This window comes from Oncorhynchus masou, chromosome 28, assembly GCF_036934945.1.
Source record: "Oncorhynchus masou masou isolate Uvic2021 chromosome 28, UVic_Omas_1.1, whole genome shotgun sequence".
Taxonomy (NCBI): domain Eukaryota; kingdom Metazoa; phylum Chordata; class Actinopteri; order Salmoniformes; family Salmonidae; genus Oncorhynchus; species Oncorhynchus masou.
Window position 1 is genome coordinate 27,786,030 of NC_088239.1, and position 26,796 is coordinate 27,812,825.

General features: G+C 42.6%; 2 protein-coding genes and 1 pseudogene across 6 annotated transcripts in view; 1 reads left to right on the forward strand and 2 right to left on the reverse strand.

Annotated features, from left to right (window-relative positions):
• LOC135517471 (phosphatidate phosphatase LPIN2-like) overlaps positions 1-5,565 on the forward strand; it is a 40,621-nt gene extending 35,056 nt beyond the window's left edge. For all 4 annotated transcript variants that reach the window (XM_064941791.1, XM_064941793.1, XM_064941790.1 and 1 more), the window contains exons 13-20: positions 180-268; positions 746-893; positions 1,151-1,299; positions 2,556-2,642; positions 2,966-3,118; positions 3,364-3,478; positions 3,573-3,676; positions 3,994-5,565. In XM_064941791.1, the coding sequence (XP_064797863.1) occupies positions 180-268; positions 746-893; positions 1,151-1,299; positions 2,556-2,642; positions 2,966-3,118; positions 3,364-3,478; positions 3,573-3,676; positions 3,994-4,138 (990 nt within the window). In that variant the 3' untranslated portion in view covers positions 4,139-5,565. The remainder of the gene's footprint in view (positions 1-179; positions 269-745; positions 894-1,150; positions 1,300-2,555; positions 2,643-2,965; positions 3,119-3,363; positions 3,479-3,572; positions 3,677-3,993) is intronic.
• A 517-nt stretch (positions 5,566-6,082) lies between these two features.
• LOC135517473 (EMILIN-2-like) lies at positions 6,083-23,843 on the reverse strand (annotated as a pseudogene).
• Positions 23,844-26,074: 2,231 nt separating this feature from the next.
• Positions 26,075-26,796, reverse strand: part of smchd1 (structural maintenance of chromosomes flexible hinge domain containing 1) — a 46,182-nt gene continuing 45,460 nt past the window's right edge. For both annotated transcript variants that reach the window (XM_064941795.1, XM_064941796.1), the window contains one exon: positions 26,075-26,664. In XM_064941795.1, the coding sequence (XP_064797867.1) occupies positions 26,543-26,664 (122 nt within the window). In that variant the 3' untranslated portion in view covers positions 26,075-26,542. The remainder of the gene's footprint in view (positions 26,665-26,796) is intronic.

Genomic DNA, 26,796 nt, shown 5'->3' on the forward strand with positions numbered 1-26,796 from the left:
CAGAGTGAGGAGAACCATGTGCTAATTGTACTGCATAATCTTAGGAATCATTTTTTCATTTCATAAATGGGCAGTAATTCCACTAATAATCAAGGGAAAACACTAGGCCATATACAGTCAGTGTTGACATGATGACGTTTCATTAACGGGTGATTAATGTTGTCTGCTCCGCTCTCCAGTCTTCAGAGGCCAAGATGGACAGACACGAGTCCCAACACAGAGACACAGAGAGCCCTGTCCTCGATCAACAGATTCCAGCAGTGCCACAGTGAGTCAGCTTAGCACCACCCTGTCTCCCCCTGTCTGTCCCCCACCACCCCTCCCTGGCGTTGTTTCACAAGGGGAAGCCCAATTATTCACACAGTGATGTCACCCGCCTCACCCATATTCATCATTACACCAACCAATGGGAAACTATATTAGCCCTTGAAAAACAGTGATTCATAGGAAATGCCCCTGAGAACATGCATGAGGGACCCTGTTTGGGAGTCTCATCTGTGTTTTGTCTTTCTGTAGAAAATTAAGCTTGGTGACAATTCAGTGTTGGGATACTGCCCTCTAGCGGCAGCATATACAAATGCTGGATGTTAATTTTAATAACTGATGTCTAGAGAAGCGTCATTCCTCTCGTTATATTTTCAGAGTAACTACTCACTCCCCTAATCTTTACTCACATTTAGTTTAATCTTATACTGTTTTTAGGAAGTCTGATGTTGACCTGAGGTTGTTGTTATTTGACATGCAGGCAGAAAGCAGTAGACGACTCCTTCAGCGATGAAGAATCAAAAGAGCTCAACACAGTGGCACCTACTGAGCACATGCACACAGAGCTACCTCCACCAACTGGCTCGCACTCCTACATGAAGTCTCTCCGCCTCTCGTCTGACCAGATAGTAAAGAGCTTCTAACTTTTAAAGTTATATTATTTAAATCCTATGAAGTGATATTGGCACATAGAGTTGGATAGAGGGCACATCTTTGCATCCTTACCCTCATAGCTTCTGTGACAGAATGGGAAGCGCAATTGAGGGCTATTGAGGGCAAGTGCACCCTCTGTCCTACTTTTAGCACCTGTCAGTGCCCAGAAGAGATTTTGGAAACCACTTCATGTCACTCTCTCAGGCACCAGTTTATTTGTGTCTTCTCATAGGTCAGTCTGAAGCTGAGGGAGGGGCCTAATGACGTCACTTTTAGCATCACCACCCAGTACCAGGGGACGTGTCGCTGCGAGGGCACCATCTACCTGTGGAACTGGGATGACAAAGTCATCATCTCTGACATCGACGGCACCATCACAAAGTAAAGTGGCCTTCAATTCTGTTTAACTACATTACCCAGTCCGTGCCCTCAGTCTTAACTCCAAGGTTGCATCCCAAAAGTCAACCTTTTGGACCAGAACCCATATAGGGAATAGGGTGCCATTTGGGACGCAGTCAGATTCTTAGGAGACTCAACAACTGATATGGGATTAAGATCCTCTCCTGATCTTTTAATTTCTCATCTTCTGTTCGATGTTGGAGGTCTGTCTGATAATCAGATAATGTTCTTCTGTCCAAACACACGATTACACATAATTACACTTAAAGGTGAAATCTGGGATTCAAACAAAGCAGTTCTTCAAGAATCAATGGCTAGTTTACAAGTATAAAAATGTATATATCAATCCCACACTATTAAATGTAAAGGTACAAGTTGGAACCAAATAGGGTTCTTGAGAGCGATGCCATAGGGGAACCATTTTAGGGCACCAATTTATTTGTGTCTTCTAATAGGTCAAATTAAAGCTGACAGTATGCACTTTAACTGTATAGTCATTTGCATGATTCAAATCAAAACGTTTGGAGTATAGAGCTAAAAGAAGAAGAAAAATGCTTCACTGTCCTAATAATTACGAAGGGCTCTGTAAAAATTCCTTGATTTTTCTTTCGCGGGTGACTTTTCATTATCTGGATAGACACTTGTGGTTTCTAGCTAACGTTACATCAATCAAAGCAGTGGAGTGTGTAGTGAAGCAAAAGTTTAGTGGTCAAAACCATCCATCTTGGGGTGACTGGGGGGGAGCGAGTTTCACGCAACCATTTATAAACTGGTCATTTAAAAAAATATATATCTATTACAGACTAGCTAAAAAAAACTAAGTAAAAATTGACAAATTATCTAATGCACCCCCTAATTTTATTTGCTCCATGGCTCTGTGGACCCACGGCTGTTTGGCTCATCTCAGTCGTAAAGAGGAATAACTTTTCCGCTGTTTCTGATTAATAAACAGTGCCATGCTGGTGGGTGGTAACATTCAAATAAAACCCAGCCCTGAAATAATTTTCATGTCATATCAGAGGAAAAGACACCACATTCACACAGATTTGCACGACGTGGGGAGGTTGGATTTGTCACTTCAAGCCCAGATATATCATACTTTGACTAAAATGATGACTTATTGACTTAAATCTGTATGCAACATCATGGTTAAGCTCTGGTCATCATCTTTCAGCTACAAAAAGTGGATTTCTACTGGTGTGGGTTTTTATGTCTCACCAAATGCTCCTTTTTCTTAGGTCTGACGTGTTCGGCCAAATTCTCCCTCAGCTCGGGAAAGACTGGACTCATCAAGGCATTGCTAAGCTGTACCACTCAGTGCATGAGTAAGTTTGCCCTAGCCCAGGGCCTGCGTATGTATCAAGCGTCTCAGAGTAAGAGTGCTGATCGAGGATCAGGTTCCCCCTGTCCATGTTATCTTATTCATTGCGACCTAAAATGCTAAACGGATCCTTGTCAGCACTCCTATTTAAGTTGATTGATACATATGGCCCTAGAACTACCATTTATCACATCCACCACTTAGTCAATGCATGACTAATCACATTCCTGTTTCACATGGAAAAAAAATGCAATTCCAAAACATTTGAGAGCGTGGATAGGAGACGGATCTAATGTTTAAGTTATACTTCAATGTGTATTTCTTCAGGAATGGCTACAAATTCCTGTACTGTTCGGCGCGGGCAATCGGCATGGCGGACATGACCAGAGGGTACTTGTACTGGGTGAACGACCGGGGAACCATCCTGCCTCGAGGACCCCTCATGCTGTCCCCTAGCAGCCTCTTTTCTGCATTTCACAGGTACAACTCACCCTTAACTTCTCCGTTGGTTCAGTCTGCTTGGATTTGTAATAACGTTGTAATAGCATTGTAATATAGTTAGATTGCAATGCATTTTCTTTCCTCTTCTCCGCCTTTCAGAGTTAAAACTGATCTTTCAGTTCCTTTCTGGTTGTCTGCTTGGAATAGTAATAACGTTGTAATAACGTTGTAATATAGTTAAATGTCAAGGCTTTTTGATTCCTTTCTACTTAACCTTTTATCAGGGAGGTGATTGAAAAGAAGCCAGAGAAGTTCAAGATTGAATGCCTAACAGACATCAAGAACCTCTTCTACCAAAACACACATCCCTTCTACGCAGCCTTTGGAAACAGAGCAAATGTAAGCTTTGTTTTACCTTCTCATTGTGGACTTATTTTGGAATAGGATCAGAATTATGGTGATTGTTAAGACTACTCCTCTGTTTTTGGCTCAGGATGTGTTTGCCTACAAGCAAGTGGGTGTACCAGTGTGTCGGATATTCACAGTCAACCCCAAAGGAGAGCTCATCCTAGAGCAATCGAAAGGCAATAAGACTTCGTAAGTAGCGACTTCACAGGATTGTAATCATAATGACTCTTTATGTCTCTGTATGTCAGGAGTGTGGGTTTCTTGGGGAGTATTTTGGCCAGATTCAATTGCCGACAAATGCACCTTTTTGAAGGCGTTTGTGGAGATCGTCTGATGTTCGCGGAGATCACATTCACGGTAAAATGCTGTGGATGTAGGCTCAAGCGTATATGACCTTCAAAGTCTAGTGCAGTGCGCTTGTCGACAACGTGCCTTTTAATGAATCTCGACCTTGGTCAGTAAGTACAGTGACCGTTATCTAACCCCTTCCCTGTCTTTCACTGTAGCTACGGCCGACTGAGTGAACTGGTGGAGCACGTTTTCCCTTTACGCAGTAAGGAGCAGAGCGCCACCTTCAGTTTCCCAGAATTCAGTTCTTTCTGCTTCTGGAGACAGCCAATCGCTGAGGTCTGCCTTGAGGAGCTGCTCTGAAACAACCAATCGCTGATGTGCGTCTTGAGGAGCTGCTCTGATTTCTGATTGGACAGTTCCCACAGCTGTGGTATTATCAGGTATTAAGGCGATAACCAACAGACACTTCGGGTATGGTCGATGCACTTTGTGTCTTTTGGACGGGAAAGAAATCACTTGAAATCAACTGTATTTGTTGGAATCGATGTAAGCAATATTTTGTATTGCTTAATAATTGTATGGGTCTTCCCATGATGATTGCTTGTACTGCCTTAACTGATGACTATACTATGTGTCTACTGATGCTGAATTATATTCCATTGTTTAGTGCTCCACAGGTTTAATAGCGTTTCGTTGATATATCAGTAAGAACTGCGTCACATGATTGATTTAGGCACACTTTCCAATAGACTGTACAGCCTTTTTACAGTACAATGTGAAGAGAAAGAAGACAGGCGAAGTCGTAAGGTTAGTGATTTGGCTTGAGTGATAATGCACTCGCTATGTTGGGGTGTCCCGCTGTTTGGGAAGGCCTTACATTATAGTGTATGCATGCTATTCTAATTTTGAACTAAGGGCTCTCTTCAAGCCGTGCTGCGAAGGTTCAGTGTTACGGCGCGATTTGAAATTGAAAGGCAACCTTCCCGCATTAGCGGAGACGACTGCATTCACGTTAAACGCCGCAAACGTCGGCCCATTTGGAAGTTACCTTTACATTTATTTTGCGGAATCTGTAACGCTTCAGCGATACAGATTGAGTCGATCGCTAATATGTTGCGCAGATCTGCCAGTGGAACTGGCACGAGTCTTAGATACACACACATACTGTATGATAATAGATCGATTTAAGTGATCTGAGGAGGCGACGTTTTAGACAAACAGGCAGATGGCTGCAGTGAAGTTAAAGGCGATGGAAGGCCTTTCCAAAGTGTCGATGCTGCTGACACACAACACTGGAGCCTTTGGATGGAGACCGACTAATATGCACTGAAAGCACAATTATATGTTTTAGCAGACGTTTTATGGGTTAACTTTGACAGTGTTTGTGTTATGAAATGAATGCTTTATGGGATATATTTCTATTGTTATAACTTGGGTGTGTCTAGTATATTTTGAATTATTATACCATTGTATTTGATGACGTTCGGAGGTGTTGCAGAGTTCCCCAGTAACAAAGGCATTCTTTCTATGAAAGTGATATTTTGTGTGGAGAGTACACACATCTTAACACGCTGGTATTTGTTGTGTTTTTCAGTAACTGCTTTGATAGTTTTCAGTGTATCTATTAAGAGATTAATTTTACAGTTCACACACTCTCCAATCTTAAATGCCTTCACTGTTACTTGATTAAGTGTTATTTTTGAGTGTCACTATATACATTGAAGTGTATGTTTGGGATATGAATGTTTAGCAAAAAAAACAAAAATGATAAAATCTATGATTCCATGCAGATGTTTCCTATGCTTATTTCAGAAACTTGTTTTTGGGAAAGGAGGGTGTAACTTTTGGAACATCATGAACATCTTTTCACATGCCAACAATCTGTCTAAACGGAACTTAATGTTAAAAACAGTGACTTTTTTGCTGAGACCTTAAAATATTTTTTATAATGGAGTGTTGCGCCACACGTTGTTTTAGCACAAAACTATTTTCTAAAATACCTGCGATACCAATACAAATAAGTATAGTATATTACAGTGATACTTCCCCAGAGACAGATGAACTCGTGGATACCATTTTTATGTCTCTGTGTCCAGTATGAAGGAAGTTAAGATTTAGTGATGCGGACCAATGCTAACTAGCGTTAGCACAATCAATGGACATCTATGGGTACATGCTAGCATGCTAATTGCCAAAATCCCAAAGTATCCCTTTAACCATTCTATCATACATGTATAGTGATACTATTAATTAACAATAGGCCTATATAATAAAACAATAGTTAGAAACACTTATGGCCACTGTTTAGACAAAGCTTTTATTACTGGTACCAGGGGCAGAATTGAAGTTCTCTGATTCAAAACAGTTCATTTTCAGGCATTGTTCCTAAAGAACATTGTGACTCACTGGGAGGTGATGAAATACAAAGATACAAAACTGAAATACAAAACTGTGCTCGTTTTGAAGTTCTGCATCCCTTGTCAGGTAGGAAAAGGACCAGTCTATTTGTTTAACTGTAGTTCCGCTTACAATGCTATGTACAATTGATAGTCCTCAATAAAAATAGTCATTTGCAAATACCTAAAATTACACAGGTTTAAAATAAATGGTACAACAAATGTAAACAAATTGAACACACACATCAACACAAGCATACATTCAAAGATGTAATTTAAAAAAACGTTGCATTTAGAATATAATCACTAAATATGAATACTCCATGAATGGCAGTAGCCAGCCCCGTTCCCTCCATAACGATCTTATGATAAAATATTTGATACACATTTATTTTTGTATGAAAGCTCTGTCATAAGATTGCTTTAAAGTACCATCATGAGTTACAACAATACCTGTAAGGCATACCCACATCTAAAGCAGAACTAGTGTTTTAAGGTTGGAGATTTATAAGGCTACTCATTGGTGGGGGTTATCTTTTTGAGGAGGTGGGGTAGAGAAGCACGGCGCTAAACGTCGAGAGGACCTCTGTGTTCTCTGAGATAGCAAGTTTGCCTGCGGTCATGACTAAACCTGCCCTGTCTCCACGCTTCAGAGTGAGAACCAGGCTCAGGGAGGCTGAGCCTCCGCAGTCACAGCTAGTGGAGCTAGCCCCACCTCCGCCACCATTAGCAGGAAGGTAACCAGCCGTGTCCAGCCTCTGGATGCTGTGGTTGGACACAGAGAGCACTGCCTCCACCCTGGCACCTCTCTGGGCTGTCAGCACAGCAGTCAGCAGGTAATGGCCCTCCATGGGAACATTGAAGATGCCTGGAAGAGTAGGAAGAAATAAGGGAGGGCGAATATTAAAGGGGGCACTCATGTTAGCTGCATGAGGGACACAGACAAAAGTTGCCATAAATCTTGCACTGACAGTCTTGATCATTTGGGTAGCTTGCGGTTTACATTTAGGTTAGTTTGGTATCTGTGTGTGATTGGGACAGTGTTGTAGTAGTTACCTGTGTGAGGGTCGTAGTGTCCTCCATCATTCACTAACACCTTGTTGAAACGGATGATGCCCACCTCACCAGGGAAGGGCAGGAGGTTGAGACCAGCCGAGAAGGACACCCGCTCACCTGACACAGAGATACAGGGTTTTTCCAACGTGTTACAGCCTGAATTTAGAATGTATTACATTGAGATTGTTTGTCACTGCCCTATACAAACAATACCCCATGTCAAAGTGGAATTATGTTTTTCAATATTTTTTGCAAATTACATAAAATGCATTGAGTCAATAAGTATTCAACCCCTTTTGTTATGGCAAGTCTAAATAAGTTATGTAATAAGTTCCATGGACTCACTGTGTGTGCAATAATAGCGTTTAACATGATTTTTGAATGACTACCTCATCTCTGTACCCCACACATACAATTATCTGTATGGTCCCTCAGTCCAACACTGAATTTCAAACACAGATTCAACCACAAAGACCAGGGAGGTTTTCCAATGCCTCGCAAAGAAGGGCATCGATTTGGTAGATGGGCATAAAAAAAAATAAAAAGCAGCCATTCAATATCCCTTTGAGCATGGTGAAGTTATTAGTTACACTGTGTATCAATACACCCAGTCACTACAAAGATACAGGCGGCTTTCCAAACTCAGTTGCAGGATAGTAAGGAAACCGCTCAGGGAATTCACCATGAGGCCAATGATGACTTTAAAACAGTTAGAGTTCAACAGGTGTGATGATGGAAGAAAACTGAGGATGGATCAATAACATTGACAGAGTAAAAAGAAGGGAGCCTGTACAGAATACAAATAATCCAAAACATGCATTCTGTTTGCAACAAGGCACTAAAATGGCGCAGCGGTCTAAGGTACTACAACTCCATGCTTGAGGCGTCACTACAGACACCTTGGTTTGAATCCAGGCTGTATCACAACCGGCTGTGATTGGGAGTCCCATAGGGCGGCGCAGAATTGGCCAAGCGTGGTCCGGGTTTGGCTGGTGTAGGCCGTCAATGTAAATAAGAATTTGTTCTTAATTTAACTAAGGAAGTCAGTTAAGGTTAAATTTAAAAATGTTGGGGAAGAAAAGGATATTTTGTCCTGAGTACAAAGTGTTATGTTTGGAGCAAATCCAATACCATGAATAACTGAGTAACACTCTCCATATTTTTTAGCATTGTGGTGGCTGCATCATGTTATGCTTGTAATCGTTTTTCAGGATAAAAAATAAACGTAATGGAGCTAAGCACAGGCAAAATCCTTGAGGAAAACCTGGTTCAGTCTGCTTTCCACCAGACAATAGGAGATTAATTCACCTTTCAGTAGGACAATAACCTAAAACACAAGGCCAAATCTACACTAGAGTTGCTTACCAAGAAGACAGTGAATGTTCCTGAGTGGCCGAGTTACAGTTTTGACTTAAATCTGCTTGAAAAGCTATGGCAAGACCTGAAAATGGTTGTCTAACAATAACAGAGGTTGAAGAAATTTGAAAAGAACAAGCAAATGTTGCACAATCCAGGAGTGGAAAGCTCCTAGAGACTTACCCAGTAAGATTCACAGCTGTAATCGCTGCCAAAGGTGATTGATTATAACATGTATTGACTCAGGGGTGTGAATACTGATTTTATCAAGATATATTTCATTTATTTTTTGTGAATTTTGTAAAAATGTTCCTTTCACTTTGACATTATGGAGTATTTTGTTTAGATCGTTGCCAAAAACATGTCAATTAAGTCCATTTGATTCCCACTTTGTAACAACAAAATGTGGAAAAAGTCAAGGGGTGTGAATACTTTCTAAAGTAACTGTAAGTCACATTGACACAGCTTGTCCCCAAATTTGGGACACACATTCTCACTGTCATTTATTTAAAAAATAAAAAAGTGTTTATTAGGACAGATACAGAAACTCTTGTCCATAACTGACAGGAATACTACTGCTTTAATCTTAAGAGACTGCTAAATATCTTACCTGTTACAGTTAAATACGGTTTGTGCAATGACGGTCTCAGGGGAATGTGGGCAACTGTTGAAAGAGGTTCATTTTCAGAAGACTCACAATTTTATATTCATAGTAAATTAAATCAAATGAGTCAATATCACTTACCAGAAATAACTGGCATATTAGGCTGTAAAGACCCTTTAGAGGGTGGGGAAGCTGTAAAATAATCAAGATACATTTCATGAGGTTTTGAAAGAAGGTAATTCATCTTGCAAACATATACTACCTTTCAAAAGTTTGGGGTCACTTAGAAATGTCCTTGTTTTTGAAAGAAAATATATTTTTTTGTCCATTAAAATCAGAAATATAGTATAGACATTGTTAATGTTGTAAATTACTATTGTAGCTGGAAACGGCAGATTGTTTTAATGAAATATCTACATAGGCGTACAGAGGCCCATTATCAGCAACCATCACTCCTGTGTTCCAATGGCACGTTGTGTTAGCTAATCCAAGTTTATCATTTTAAAAAGCTAATTGATCATTAGAAAACCCTTTTGCAATTATATTAGCACAGCTGAAAACTGTTGTTCTGATTTAAAGAAGCAATAAAACTGGCCTTATTTAGACTAGTTGAGTATCTGGAGTATCAGCATTTGTGGGTTTGATTGCAGGCTCAAAATGGCCAGAAACAAAGAACTTTCTTCTGAAAATCGTCAGTGTATTCTTGTTCTGAGAAATGAAGGCTATTCCAAATGAGAAACTGCCAAGAAACTGAAGATCTGGGACAATGCGGTGTACTACTCCCTTTGCAGAACAGCACAAACTGGCTCTAACCAGAATAGAAAGAGGAGTGAGAGGCCCCGGTGCACAACTGAGCAAGTGGACAAGTACATTAGTGTCTAGTTTGAGAAACCGACGCCTCACAAGTCCTCAACTGGCAGCTTCATTAAATAGTACCCGCAAAACACCAGTCTAAATGTTTTAATCTACACTGTATTTGTTGTTTTAACAGACAAACAAATGTGCTTTTCTTTAAAAAACATGGCCATTTCTAAGTGACTCCAAACTTTTGAACGGTAGGGTACCTACTTGCGTGTGTGTAGGTGTGCACATGCATTTGTATTCTGTACGTGTTTTTAGCCCCTCTCCCAGCTACCCCTGTATCTCACCTGGGGCTCCAGCGAAGCCCTTGATGGGGGTCATGCTGCCGTCAGCCCCCTTGGGCGGTTTGGAAGAGATCATGATTCCGGGGGCTCCTGCCTCCCCAGTCTCTATCATATGTGGTGGTAGGGCCCCGTCTGGTATTGGCCCAATGGGCAGGACAGGGCTCTGAGGGACAGGCTTGGTCTCAGTGGGATTACCAGACTCCTCCACACCTCCATGAACGCCTGAAAAGAGTGGGTAATGACAAGCCAGGGGATAAAGAAAGGATGAAGGATAGAGCGAGGGATAAAACCCCGGACCAGTTGTGGAGAGGTCAACATGTGTTAACAAACCAGCTGGTGCCGTGACGACTCCTGACACTGACAGACAGTTGGACTCTACCAGTCTCACTTCCCCTTGTGGCAATGTTTAATTAGGGCCCAGAAACTACAATGAAGAAAAATCGTCTGGTCAAAAGAGAGACATCGGAGAATTCCTTTCAGACATTAAGGTCAAGCTTGCATTACTCTTAAACATGCTTTGTGCTTCTCGAGTGAAAGCTTTCACTTCACTTCCCAGTAAAGTCAACCTCCCAGTAAAGTCAACCTCCCAGTTAAAGCTGGTTTGTTGGAACTCATATTGAGTATGCAGGGGGCCCTAAGCAAGATTTGGTTAGGGGGCGGGGACCCCACCCACCTTGCGGGCAAAACATTTTAGTGGCCACCCTCTCTTGGCGGCAGTAGGGCCAAAAACAAATTTGTTGCAGAAATTCCTTCTTGACCATGTGAACTTTCATGTGCCTTAATTACGAACTTGTATTGGATCTGTAAATATGAAAATAAAATGTTAAGTTATGAGCCTAGTTTAGCCAAGGAGAAAGCACTGAGCTACAGTGCCTTCTGAATGTTTTCAATCCCCTTCACTTTTTCCACATTTTGATTAATTACAAAGTGGGATTAAAATGGATTCCATTGTCATTTTTTGGCAACGATCTACACAAAATATGACTTTCAAGTCTTGCCATAGATTGTCAAGCCAAAACTGTAACTAGGCCACTCGGGAACATTCAATGTCGTCTTGGTAAGCAACTCCATCCAAAGCCTAATTAATAACTTCACCATGCTCAAAGGGATATTCAGTGTCTGCTTTTTTTAAATTATCCATCTACCAATCGGTGCCCTTCTTTGCGAGGCATTGGAAAACCTCCCTGGCTACTCGACTGAGAGACCTTAAAGATAATTGTACAGTATGTGTGGGGTAAGGGGTGGGACAGTCATTCAAAAATTATGTTTACCACTATTATTCCATGTAATTTATGTGATTTGTATAGCAAATGTTTTACTCCTGAATTTATTTAGGCTTGCCATAACAAAAGGGGTTATTGACTCAAGACATTTCAGCTTTTCATTTTTCATTCATTTGTATTATTACGGGATGTTGTATGTAGATTTAGTGAAACAAAATCGCAATTTAAACTATTTTAAATTCAGGCTGTAACACAAAATGTGGAAAAAGTCAAGGGGATTGAATACTTTCAACTCATTGAAAGACAGGATTATGGATGGGGTTGACCATGCATTAACATGTTCATTCTTAAAGTGATGGGTGGCGCTAAGGCTTAAGAGGGTGTGAACTATGCTGAATGGGTGGAAACCAAAAATATTTAAATTTCACTTAAATTTGACATAAGCCCCCATAGAGCATTCTGGTCACATATCTGAGTGAGAGTTTCCAACTAAATCATAGGTGTACCCTGGAGGTCAGGCCCCCTGGGCACATGCCTGGTCAGTAATTCATCATGATTACAAGTTTTAGATAGCTGACTAGACTAAATTACCTAGCAAAAAAAAAAAAAAAGTGTTTTTTGGTTGTAATGGCTTGTGAGTTTTTTCTTATTGGCCCATTTCCTGTGTACTTTTTAGCTATAGTACATGACCTATTACACATTTTGGGGGAATTTCACTCTCTACCCTGAGTATTTTTAAGGTTTATTAGATGGGAATGATGGGGAGATAAATAGGTGGGAGACGCAGTATACGGTGATTAAACCCTGGTCTCCAGTGGGGAGGCATTATGTTCTGTATGGGAGTGTTACCCACTCAACACGGCTCTGCTCTCTCTTTCACCTTATTACTGTACTTTCTAGTCATTTTACACGAAAGAACAGTTATATTATATAGAACGGTTCTCAATACGCCTGAGAGATTCTAATTGTCATTAAACAGTGAGTAATTCCCTGTCATCAGTGACCTAAACACCACACCGCAGACACATCCACTGACAGGAGTCAAATGTTTGTGCATTCCTGACAGCCAGAGCTGAGATGACTTAAACAAACTACACATGAGTTTATCAGTTAATCATTAACCCTCTCAACATTGTTCTGGGGTGAAGTTTCCTCAAGGTACAGATCTAGGTTCATTTTCCCTTCCCACAATCCTAACCTGAACCGTTAGTGGGGAATATGCAAAACGGACCCAAGATCAGTGTGTCTAGGCAGGGGCAACGTCGCCCTACTCCTCATTATTCTCCTGAGCAGTCAATGAGATAACAGGCAACAGGTCCAAACTCTTGTCTTCAGAGGGATTAAGCTGTACATGAAAGGCATACCTGCATACCAGGCAGCCTATCCCCCACCTCAGGCAACAGAGGTCAGTCACTATAAGAGCCAGAACAACATGGTCTGGCTATTAAAACATTTATCTAGGATCATCTTACCCTCCCCCAATCCCAACCTTAACCATTAGTGTGTGTGTGGGGGGGGGGTGTAAATGCCAAACTGACCCTGAATCAGTGTCTAGAGGCAACATCACCCTACTCCCTAATAAACACGACACAGAGAGGGGACTAGAAGCAATCTGTAAAATACCACAGGAAGGAAGACTTGAGGCGGAACTTGTACATGTGTGTGTAATTTAGTGTGTGTGTGTGTGTTTAGTTTAGTTTGATTATGTGTAGCGGTCGGTTGGGCCTTGATGATTCTGACTGAAAGCCAATCTCAGCCTAAATCGCAGGGTAATGATTAAAGGATGGAGCTCTAACGTGTGCATGCACTATGATTAAAGACGTGGATGTAAACAATTGCAGCTGGGGGCCCCTGGTTTTAACTGTGGACCTGGAGGGAGTGTTACAGTGTATCCAAGAAATCCTACAGTCATATATATGCCATTTAGCAGACGCTTTTATCCAAAGCGATTTACAGTCATGCATCCCGGGAATCGAACCCACCAACCCTGGTGTTACAAGTGCCATGCTCTACCAACTGAGCTAGAAAGGACCACAGACTTACAGCCAGCCATTCCCTCCACCAGTCTGAGGATATATAAGAATCCCTGTGATATCCTATGTTCCGTACCACATCAGTTTAGTCTACTTTCAGGGGGAAAAAAGACAATTGAATATCTTCATATGAAGAAGAAAAAAATATATATATATATTTTTTTTTACTCTGTCGGGGTCTCAACTTACGCCTGAGATGGAATAGAGTTGGAATAGCAGAATACACAAGGTGCAATTTATCCTATGTCATGTCAGTCACTGATAGTCTGTCAATTCTATGCCAGCTAACATTTTCTAGAATGCCAAGTTAGTTTAGTGGCCAGCTATCATGGTCAAATTACCGGCCATTGATTTTGTCAGTCTCACTCAGACACCGTATTAAAAACGGCAATCATTATCCCTACAACACATGGCAAAATGTGTAGAATTGCACGAAATTAACTCTAAAACTAGATGTGGTTATGGATGTGGGTACGCAGACCCGCAAGAAACTGTGGCCCCTCGATGAGTTCAGATTTCTTTGGGGCCCCCACCCCCATCAAAATAAAACAAAGGGCTAGATGGTGGTTTTAGCAAGAGAATAAAGTGACATGCTTTATTGCAGTGGGAGCTCAGAGATTGACTGTGCTGTGCATCATCAGGTCCTAGCTTGTCTCTGGACTATCTACCTTTTGCCAAAGCACATAGGAACCTGGTCAAAAGTAGTGCACTATAATGGTGATTAGTGCGCCATTTGGAACACTTGACGTCCTGCCAGGGTTATCACGCTTGGCCTGTGTGTCTGTAACCCTACAACCTTGGTTATCTGTCAGAGGATCATCGAGGCAGTGGAAGAGGCAGAAAAGCATGCTAGCTTCTCTCTGTATTGTGCATAACTGAACTCTTAAGTGTTGTGTTGTCTGGACTTTCAGCAATGAAGAGTTAACAAGGGTGAGTATATTGCATGTGTGGTTCTCACAGGCAAACATGGGCATGCACACACGTACAACCATGTACACACACAATGCTAATCTCTAGGGAGTGATTGATAGGCTCAGGGGACACCACATTAGCCGCTTGGTTGTGACTAATGGTTTGGTAAATTGCCCTAATTAAACTACACTTTTGATTAAGCGAACAAAACATATTTTTCCCGAGCACAGGTGGATAGTCTGGCCCTGTAAAATACTGACAATAGGGGCGATTTCATGCCAGCATAGCCTGAAAATATTTGTCGTATCTCAGATTGTTTTGGCAATTTTCACATCAAAACTTAATTGGGAGGAAGCATGTTTGACATGCTTTTTAAATTTACATCACAAATGATTTGAGAATACCATGATGAAAGTGGCCATTTTAGACCCTTTTAGAACTATACATGCCTCCTGTAAGATCCTATTATCCGTACATGATACAGACAACATCTTGGTGTTATTATACTCCTAATAGTGTGCTCTAACAATTCATCATGATTTCTGTCTTAAATGGCTTATGATACAACTGTAAAAAGCATGTCTAACATCCTTCCTCCCAGGGAAGTTTCTATGTGAGAAATGCTAGAATAATCTGAGATACCAAAATAATGTTCCAGCTACACTGGCGTGGAATCTCCCGGTAGAGCACCACACCAGTGAACACAAACATAAGTACACCAGACAAATCTATTAGCAGTTTTAGACTTTAGATTTTCAGACCGGTCTTCAAGCCAAGCTAAATCTGGCGCTTGTCAAGCTGGAAGTGTCAGTCATTGAGCAGCCAAACACCATTTTAGGAAAATCTGATGTTTCCTTTCAGCAATCAATATATCTATTATCTAAACCATTGAGGAAAGTTGAGGGTTCCAATTCATGTCCCGCCCATTCAGCTCTTACTCAGTCTCTGAGTTTAGGAGGAAGGGTGTGTATGACGTCATGGCAGTACATGTGGCTCAGGGGATAGTCTTGACCGTGTCTGTGTCCCAAATGGCACCTTATTCCTTATGTAGTGCCCTACTTTTGACCAGTGTCCATAGGGCTCCCCATAAGGCTCTGGTCAAAAGTAGTGCACTATATACGAATAAGGTTCCATTTGGGATGCAGACTGTGTTTATTTAAAGAGAGACTGGGCCAGGCCAGTGTGTTAAACATATTCAACAAAACCAGAGAAAGAGGAGGCAGGGAGATATGGAGAAAGAGAGAGGGAAAATAAGATCACTGAGGGGGAAGAGTAAGGTTGAAGGAGGCTGTGATGTCATGTCAACCCAGTAGCGCCTGGTCTGAACCCGGTCCACTCTGCTCTCGAATAACAAACCTTCTTGGTTCCTGTAAGTGGACAATTGATAAGCCAGTGACAGAGGTCCCTATAAATGGACAGCACTTTCCACTTCCTGATAAGTAGCGATAGTCCGCTGTGCACGCTAAAGACCAGTCCAGGACAAAAGAGGAGCCGTGAGCCAAGTATGAGCCAATGATATCCCAATGTGATCCATGTGATCCATGGTAAAGCAGCATCCAGTCAGGAACATATGACAAGCGAAATGCCCTCTAAGGGCAAACATTGAAACATTCCAGCTGACAGAATAATGATTTTAAATATAAGTTATTACTATAATAACAAGTGAATGGCGGGGTACTGACACTTAATTTCTCAGAGTCTCCGAGTGCATGCTTCGCACACGGGTTGAAACAGTGACTCCGATCCAAAGTCTGTCCTTGTGGCTTCACAGCCAGGATCAGGCCCCTTCCCCATTGGACTCCCAGACCAGAACATGCAGAGCTGCTCTGTAAACCAGTGAGTCATACAGAGCTGGATTCAGAAGAAGAGACGTAACCCTCATAAATGTTATGGAGTGTGCTTCCAGCTCCCTTATTCCCAGCTGTGGACCTCATCGGAGTCCAGTTGAGTTCCCCTGGGCCCATGTTTACAAAGAGCCAATGTTTACACTAGTTATCTACAGTGACCAAGGATATGGGGGTTCTGAACTCTCAGATGACCATGAAACAGCAAGGCTAGTCTTAACAAAAATATAGTTATTTAGTTATTACAGAGTATAGGTCTTCACGGGTTCCAAAAAGTTGAACCCGGACAGACCCGAGGGCAATCAGACCAGATTGGACCAGTGACAAATAAATGACATTTATCAGCCAAGTTGCTCTTCTGGTTAATGAATAGGTCTTTATATGTTGTCTAAACCTTCTATAAGTCAATAAATGCACCTTATTAGCGTACAATAAACATGCAGAGCTGTGGTCACATAGACCCAATGACAATCAAATAGGAACCAAATTGGACCAGAGGGACAAAATAGAATGTTGGAAACCTGGTTAGAGACATACACTAACAGATCCTACATTAAATACACATTACTAGGCATGATTTAAATCAACAACCTTAAGCACCCAAAATGGGCTCCAGCTGCAGCTCTGAGGATTATCTTACTAGCACCATTTGATTGTAATTTCCAGTTTGTGCTATTGGAACACCTTGATGATATATACTGTGGTGTAACCAGTACGAAACTAACTTAGCAGGAGAGCACTGACGTGGGGGAAGTGTAGGTTTAAGAACAAATGAGAGGTATAACCTGGATAATTGGAATAATCATGCACATTTTAAGCAAGCAAAGTGGTCAATCTTATTTAATCTTTAGCCTAATAAACTGTGTATGATTTTCTAAGTTGTAGTGGTAGGAAAACAAAGCATCGCGACCGCAAGTTTACTTCGACATGATGGTTATTGTGACTCCTGTTTGCCACATCTTCAATTTAAGTCTAGAAGACGGTGTGTGCGCTCAGACATGGAGAGAGGCAAAGGTCATTCCACTACCCCAGAGTATCAGAGCACACTATTAGTTGTTAAAACAGCCAACCAATCAGCCTGTTAAAAATTTTGGGAAAACATTTGTTCAAATGCAAAGTTATTTTACAGAAAACAAGTTAACAACAGACTTTCAACATGCTTATAAAGAAGGGCACTCCACATGCCTGGCACTGACACAAATTACTGATGATTGGCTGAAATAAATTGATAGTAAGAAGACTGTGGGAGCTGTTTTGTTAGACCTCAGTGCCGCTTTTGATTTCATTGATCATAACCTATTGCTGAAAAAAACTTAGGTGTTTGCATTCTCTGCCTTATTATGGATTGAGAGTTACCTATTTAATAGAACACAGAGGGTGTTCGTTAATGGAAGCCTCTCTCATGTACCGCAGGGCAGCCAACTAGGGCCATTATTGTTTTCTGTTTTTACAAGTGACCTTCCACTGACTTTGAATAAAGCCTGTGTGTCCGTGCATGCTGACTACTCAACAATATACACGTCGGCTGCAACAGTAAAATAACTGACACCCTTAACATAGAGCTCCAGTCAGATTTAGAATGGTTAACTAAGCAATAGGCTGGTGCGAAATATCAAAAAAACAAAAAACATAATTTTTGGGACAAATCAGTCACTCAACGCTAAACCTCATTTAGATCTATTATTGAATGTGGTTATTGAGCAAGTTAAAGAGACTAAACTTCTGGAGTGTAACCCTAGATAGCAAGCAGTCATAGTGAAAACATATATACTCAATGTTTGCCAAAATGGGAAGAGGTCTGTCCATGATAGGGCGTTGCTCTACCTTCTTGCCATCTCAGTCGACTAAACAGGTTCTATGGGCCCTAATTTTGTCACACCTAGACTACTGCCCAGCCTTGTGGTCATCTGCGGCAAAGATGGACATAGTCAAATTGCAGTTTGTCCAGAACAAAGCAACACGTATCGCACTTAGATGTACATGGAGGGAAAGTGTCATTAACATCCATGTCAGATTTCCTGGCTTAAAGTTGAGGAGAGATTGACTGCATCACTATTGGTCTTTGTGCAAGGTATTGATGTGTTAAAGGTACTGTCTGTTCATGCAGTTGGCACACAGTTTGGACATGGCATGCAACCAGAGGACATGCAACCAGAGGTCTCTTCCCAGTTCCCAGGTCCAGAACAGAGGCTGGGGAATGCACAGTATAAAATAGAGCCATGACTACATGGAACTCTGCCATCCCAGGTAACTCAAGCTAGCAATAAAACCAGTTTTTTAAAAACTGATTAAAGAACATCTTACTGCACAATGGGGACTGTGAAGAGACACATCCATTTTATTTATCTTGTTTTATAATTTGCACTGTATTATACCTAGATAATGTGTGTATGTACTGATATGTAGGCTGTGTGTGACGTTTTAAATGTATTTCAGTACTTGACTAATAATGTTCTGTGCTTAGTAAAATGTCATGTTTCATGTGGACCCCAGGAAGAGTAGCTGGTGCTTTTGCAGCGGCTAATGGGGATCTTAATAAATACCAAATCTCTGTGTCAAGTCTTACCAGTGTTCTCAGGACTGGTGGTTAGATGATGGAGGTCCTGGGTGATGACTGAGAAGTGGTCCTGGAGGTTCTGATATGTTCCCTTCAGTCCTTCGATGTCCTTGGTGTGGGCAAGCAGGGTGTCGTTGATCTCGCTGACACAGTTCCACATGCCGGTCACGTGCTTGTTCAGCCCCTCTTTGATCCTGTGCAGGCTGCTGGAGATGGGCTCCAGCCTGCTGCACATGTTATCCAAGCTGGCAACCCGGGCATCTACAGTTGTAACGTCCAGAGCTACGCCCTCGGTCCTGTTCCTGCAGTGATCTGCCTCGGACCTCACCTTCTGTCCCAGTTCCTCTAGCCGGGCCCTTAGCTCCTCTCTCTGGGCCAGGTGGAGCTCCAGCAGGTCCCTGGCATCATGGGCCGGCCCACGCTGCTCTGGCAACAGGTGTTCAGTTGCTGGAGCTCCAGGGACTGCCGGCTGAGAGATATACCCAGGGCCGATAGAGAGCCCTCTTGTCCTCCAATACGCTCGCTGAGAGCTCCCAGCTCTCCCCGCACATCTTTAAGATGAGCACTGAGAGAGACACCCAAGTCTGACAGAGAGCCTTCCTGCACTCCAATACGCCCACTGAGAGCTTCAAGTGCTTCTTCCACACCTGCAAGACTGGCACTGTGGTTCAGAAGCTGCCCTTGGAGCTCCAGGGACTGCTGGCTAAGAGAGAGCCCCAGGGCTGACAGGAAGCCCTCCTGTCCTCCCATACGTCCTTTCAGAGCCCATAGCTCTTCCTGCGTATCTGTAAGACTGGCGGTATGGTTCAGGAGTTGCCCTTGGACAAACTCCTCCATGTCTCCAAGACTAGCTGAGTGGCCTTTCATGCTAGACTGCATGGTGTCTAGGCTGGTTTTGTAGACCTGGAGGTTATTTTGAATGCTCTCTATGGCCAGTTGGTCAGACTTGCACTCTGTAGAGCACAGCTGGTCAAGGGCATTGAATCTGTCCTCCAGAGCCTGAACGCTGGTCTTGTGAGAGGTCACCTCACCCGGCAGTGCCTCCAGCCCAGCCTGAGGCCTAGATAGGGGGCTGCTTATCTCCACCAGTAGACTGGTGACCCGGTCCTCCATGGAGCTCATCCTTTCCTCAATGGCCTTCTTCAGGTTTGTAGCCCCCTCTGCCCACTCTCTCCTCAGCTTCTCCTCTAGGAAGAGAATGTGCACTTCCACGCTCCTCTCTGACATGTTTAGATGGGCCTCCAGCTCTTCCACATGGGGCAGGAGTTGGTCAGGCTCGTGCTTCTTCTCTAGGCTGGACTGGAGTCTCGGCTGGGCCCCGGAGACCCGGAACAGCTCCTTCTGCAGCTCCTGCAGACCTGGTGGGGTTCCGTCTCCCCTAAGCAGACCAGGCAGCTCATTCTTGAGGTCCTGGATCTCCTTGCGGAGGTCCATCTCCTTGGACTCGAGGAGCTCGGTCAGGCTGAGGTAGCTGTTCTCCTGGAACTCAGACTGCTCCTGTACTGACAGAATCTTATAGTCACACGAGTTCTTCAAGTCCGACATCTTGATCTCCATGCCCTCCATCATCTCGTCCCTTAGGGCGTGAAACTTTGCATCCACGTAGGCACGCAGGGCCGCGTCATTGGCCGGGAGAGCCGGAGGGGGTGTGGCCAGAGGGGCCTGTGTGGCCTCCATTAGCAGACGTAGCTGTCCGTCATGGTGGTTGACCCTGGAATGGAGGTCATCCAGGGTGTTGCTCTTGGTGTTGAGGGTGTCTGTGAGGTTGTTGATCTTGTTTGTGAACTCGTCCATGTCCACCATTTTGTACTCCTTTTCCAGGGAGAGGTCCTGCAGAAGCATGCTCTGCTGCTCGCCACGCACGCTTTCCGGCTGCCGCAAGTTGTTGAGCAGCGTGACCAGCATCTTGCTGGCGTCCTCCTGCAGATCCACCCTCAGGTTGGCAGACAGGCTGGTCATGGCTGCCTGCATGTCCAGGACCTGCTGTGACAGACGCTGCACTTCCTCCTCCATCTGCTGTGTCGTTTGACTCCCTCCCTGGCTCGCCACTTGGCCACTCACCCCCCCCTGGCCTGTCTGACCTCCTGGCTGCCCCTCTGCCCCCAGGGGTGGCCACCCTGACCCCACGCCTGCTGCCCCGGACCTACAGAGGGAAAATCCAATGGTTAGGATAAGTCCTCTTTTCTACTAGGGAACCCATATTTATTATTGTGGTTTAAATCTATGCTTTACATTACTACAGTAGTAGAGTAGTGAAAAACATTCCTAAACGAATCATATGACCAGACTAGCATACTAGTTATGTATGGGTTGTGGTCAGGTATGTGTCTCTAAAAGGTGAGGTAGGTTTAAGCAGCTCTCTTACCCTGTGTCTCTGCGATGTGTCCAGGGGCAGGAGGCGGGTTGGACTGAGGCCCCAGGACTGTCTGACGGGACGTTACACCTTTCAGGTCTTTGCAGTCATGACCCTGGTACCCTGGACAGCACCTCCACTCCAGCTCTGTCACCAGCTTATAGCCAACCTTATACATGGGGCGGAACTGGGTTCGATACCTGGAAAAAGGAAAAGGTAATATGGCAAAGAAAGAGATGACCTAAATGTGCATTCACATTTTCTATAATGAATGATAATGATATTCATATTTAAACACAGATTTAATCAATAAATCTAACCATATGACCATTGGGAACACACGCTCAAAAGGAAAAACCTGCAACAAGACAATCTAGCAATTATGTTCACAACATAAAACGCCCTCAATGTTATTCTCCACTGAGCTTCTGCTTTCAAAGTTTCAATGGACATTTCCTAAATGTGAGTAATGTGAGCAATGCTTTGCCAAGTTACAACTACGCTTGAGCAGTGACCCCTCTCCAGGAGAGCAGTATAGGCCTTGGAATCCCAGCAATAAAGATCTGTTTATGACAACAGCCTCCAGATGGGCTAGCTAGCCAGTCACACTCCTAATGCATCATGCACTCCTTTTAACGCTGCTTAATATTTTCCACCATTTACACCCTGTCAAATGTGGAGCCACGCTTCGTCACTGGCCCCAGGACATGTTTCCCAACACGATGCTCAATAATAACACATGAAAGCAGCCAACCCAGGGAGAAATGTGTCAGATGCCTCTGACTGATGTTGCAAGGGGGGGGGGGGGGGCGTAACTGTGCCAATACAAAGCAGATGATTATTTACAGTTTAGCTAAATATATAGCGTTTTCATCATAGCTACACAATCTTTAATTCCCCTCATCTTCCATAAGGCTCAATGGGATCACGGACATGTTTCTTGTCCCAGACAATGACAAATAGACCATAACGGATCAGTCAATCAAACTCACTGGTTCTCATAAACATCTCAATCACTTGCAGATGATCTGTCATAAATACGGAATAATCTGAGGATCTGAAAGGGTGACTGCAGATTACAGAAGATAATGGGACAGGTGTGTCCAGAGGATAACTACACCTACTCAGTGCTTGTGACCCTCTGCTACTGCAGTGCAGTGATAAACTAGCCGATGGAGATCATGAATACAGTAGCCGACATTAACAGCTGACCAGTTATTTTCTTTGCTGATATTATAAAGCACTTTACACAGGTTTATTCAGAATGCCGATAAACAATGCAATCATGTGATGGTGTTTTAAATACTAGGCAGAGGATGGGACAATGGTCATGGATCCTAAACATTATTGGTTGATATGTGGAAGTATTCTTAACATTCAAAGTAATCAATAGTGTTCAAAGTCAACTTTCTTTAATGATGTTGAGTCACTGCTGTAACACCGCTCTCGAGACCAATAAAAATAGCAGCACCCCACCCTCTCGAGCGAGCCTCTTGGGCCACTTACATCACTTGTTGCGCGCAGTTGAGTTGATGCATCTGGCAAGGCGCAGACTCCGGCTGCACAAAGCTCTCGGTGCCACCCACGACCGCATAGCTCACGTTCTTGTGCACGACGTATGCACACCAGTTTCTGAAAAATGGAATTATTGAGTCACACAAAATGACGAAAACAATTCAGCCTATGAAAGAGGAACGGTGAAGTCCTTGAAGTAAAATAATCTAATCATTATATAGGCCTACCATAAATGTGTTGATTTCATTATTCTATTAAATTGCAGTGACATTTTTATTGAACTTTTTGTTGTTGTTGCCATTGGCCTATTTTAAAAACAAATAACGTGTAAGCCCATAAGTATGTGCTTTTTTTGTTCTAATTTCAATGAAAAATAAATTAATATATATTTCAGAATAGGCCTACAGTAACAATAAAAATCCATAAAACATGTAAATACTCTAGACAATTTAGACTATTGGAGTCTCCAATAATATAACCATACATTATCAGTCATAACTATAGACAAATGTCTTTGATTATACATACAGTTCAAACAACTATGAAAACTTCACTCACTTATTCCTCTGTCGTTGTTCTGAGCCAGAGTATGCGCTTCCCTGGAACATGTTATACCGTGACGGCGTTCCATTGATAAATGGAAAGGTGAGCAATAAGGGAAATAAGGCAGTTTTTAAGACGAATCCGGTGGGAAGGCACTTCATTTTAATACAACGGAAAAAAGTAGACAAATATTAAACATGTAAGCATTGAGGTTAGACGTTTGGTCCCTCTCCTAGCAGCAACTCGAAAGGCTGATAATGCAAACTTTCTTCCAGGGTACAGCAGCCTGTGACGTGACGTTCGGGGTACAGCGAACCCCCTTCACCAGCGCTCCTCACTCCCAGATAGTAAAATGCGCTCCCAGCAGAAGTGATTAAATCCCGTTTCGTAGTTTCCTCACTCATCTGCTTCAGTTTGTATCGGAGATCATGTTCCCTGCTTTCTCGAAAAATACTTGAATGTGGTTGATTGCATGCATGCAACTCTAGTGACAAAGTGCCCAAAGGAACGCTTTCATATCCAGCCCACTGGATAATGTAATACAGTGCTTTACACCAGGTTTTCCCAAACTCGGTTCTGGACCCCCCGCTTTGCAAACATGTGAGAGTGTCAGACTAGCATCACTTTATTGTAAGTGATATATCTTTTAGCAAACATGTTTTATTGATATGCGGGTGTCATATGACCATCACCTTCAGATCGGCGGGGACACTGACTAAAGTACTACTCATACAAAACTTCGAACAAAACCTAAAGACACTTTTTAGAATATATGCCAAATGATTGAGTGTGCATTGAAATGAGATCATAGTGTTATAGATACATTTGATTGAGTGTCATTTTAGACGTAAATTTAACCGAATAAAAAACGAGTTGGCGCACACCCAAAAATCATATTTTATGTGTAGGTGCGAACAGCGAAAAATCTATAAACTAAAGAAATAGTCGCACTTCATATAAAGTCTTATAAATTGATATATTCTTTCTCCAGCTTATCAGCGTACACCCAATATGTTCCCACTGTTGATACTTATTATGCATTATAGTTTAACCAAAATATTACATGTAACAAAACCAAATGAAATAAGTAACAATTAAATGTGAAATAATTTGTTTAATTCTATGTTGATGCTAATATTAAATTGTTTCCATATAAGAGCCTAATAAACTCAGCCAAAAAATAAATGTCTTCACTGTCAACTGCGTTTTTTTCCAGCAAACTTAACGTGTAAATATTTGTATGAACATAACAAGATTCAACAACTGAGACAAACTGAACAAGTCCCACAGACATGTTACGAACAGAAATTGAATAATGTGTCCCTGAAAAAAAAGGGGGGGGGCAAAATCAAAAGTAACAGTCAGTATCTGGTGTGGCCACCAGCTGTAAAGAGTACTGCAGTGCATCTCCACCTCCTGGACTGCACCAGATTTGCCAGTTCATGCTGTGAGATGTTACCCCACTCTTCCACCAAGGCACCTGCAAGTTCCCGGACATTTCTGGGGGGAGAATGGTCCTAGCCCTCACCCTTCCAATCCAACAGGTCCCAGACGTGCTCAATGGAATTGAGATCCTGGCTCGTCGCTGGCCATGGCAGAACACTGACAATCCTGTCTTGCAGGAAATCACACAACGAGCAGTATGGCTGGTGGCATTGTCATGCTGAAGGGTCATGTCAGGATGAGCCTGCAGGAAGGGTACCACATGAGGGAGGAGGTCGTCTTCCCTGTAAAGCACAGCGTTGAGATTGCCTGCAATGACAACAAGCTCAGTCCGATGATGCTGTGACACACCGTCCCAGAATATGACGGACCCTCCACATCGATCCCGCTCCAGAGTACAGGCCTCGGTGTAACGCTCATTCCTTCAACGATAAAACCATCATCAAATCAGACCATCATCCCTGGTGAGACTTACCCACGACCTATCAGTGAAGAGCACTTTTTGCTAGTCCTGTCTGGTCCAGCGACGGTGTGTTTGTGCCCATAGGCGACGTTGTTGCCAGTGATGTCTGGTGAAGACCTGCCTACCAACAGGCCTCTACAAGCCCTTATTCCAGACTATTGAGGACAGTCTGAGCACTGATGGAGGGATTGTGCGTTCCTGGTGTAACTCGGGCAGTTGTGGCCATCCTGTACCTGTCCCGCAGGTGTGATGTTCGGATGTACCAATCCTGTGCACCGTCTTAGGCGTCTCGCAGTAAAGACATTACAATTTATTGCCCTGGCCACAACTGCAGTCCTCATGCGTCCTTGTAGCATGCCTAAGGCACGTTCACACAGATGAGCAAGGACCCTGGGCATCTTTATTTGTGTTTTTCAGAGTCAGTAGAAAGGCCTCTTCAGTGTCCTACGTTTTCATAACTGTGACCTTAATTGCATACCATCTGTAAGCTGTTAATGTCTTAACGACCGTTTCACAGGTGCATGTTCATTAATTGTTTATGGTTCATTGAACAAGCATGGGAAACAGTGTTTAAGCCTTTACAATGAAGATCTGAAATTCTTTGGATTTTTACAAATTATATATCTTTGAAAGACAGGGTCCTGAAAAAGGGACTTTTTAAAAAGCCATGAATTATTGCTTAACAGTTTCACACAATTCTAATTAACTTAATCACGACACACCCCTCACTATTAACATTGGTTGCACTAATTACACCGTCCACATAACCTGGTTCATGCATTCATGACATTACCCTGAAGGCAGTGATGCTGAAACATTGGTGATTTACCCAATAAATTACTGTGAGTTCATATATGGTGTGCGACTCTTTATTTTTATAGTTTGAGGTCACTTTAGCATCAGTCAGCCAAATACGGATTCATTCAAAACATATATCTTGTAGAATTTTCACAAACACACCTAATTCCTAAGTGAAAACACATTTATAAACAATTTATAAAATATTTTTTTTTAATAAAAAAATAAAAATCTTTGTACATTGTCCAAAACCTACCTTCCCCTCTCAAAACACAGTTAATTGTAAACTGGACAAAAAGAAATAAAGTTAATCTAAATACCGGTCACTTCATATTGCTGCCATCTACGTTTAAATGTGTAAAAAAAAAAAAAAAACACCAACCTGCTGAACAAATGAATGAAAATGCATGAAGAGACTAACTCTTCAGACTCCGACATGATGTAGATGGCATGGTACAACACTCTGTTGTACATGTCAAATGGAATTGAAAACGGACATTTATGTTGCTCAAAAAACGGGAAATCAATAGTCTTGTTTTAATAACTTCCGCCTCGTCCTCTTGGTTACCATACCGGACGATTCTCCGGCCTTGTCAAGACTCCGTTTCACCCCAATGGCGGAAGGCGTCCGAACTGGAGTACTGGCTGTACAAAAACACAACCGACAACATACCTTTCACATTTAAAAAAAATAGCAAAGTAAATCCCTCACAGATTAAAACAAAGCGACAGGAAAATAATGTAGGGGTCACCTAACAATGCTCTTTAGGGCCTTGG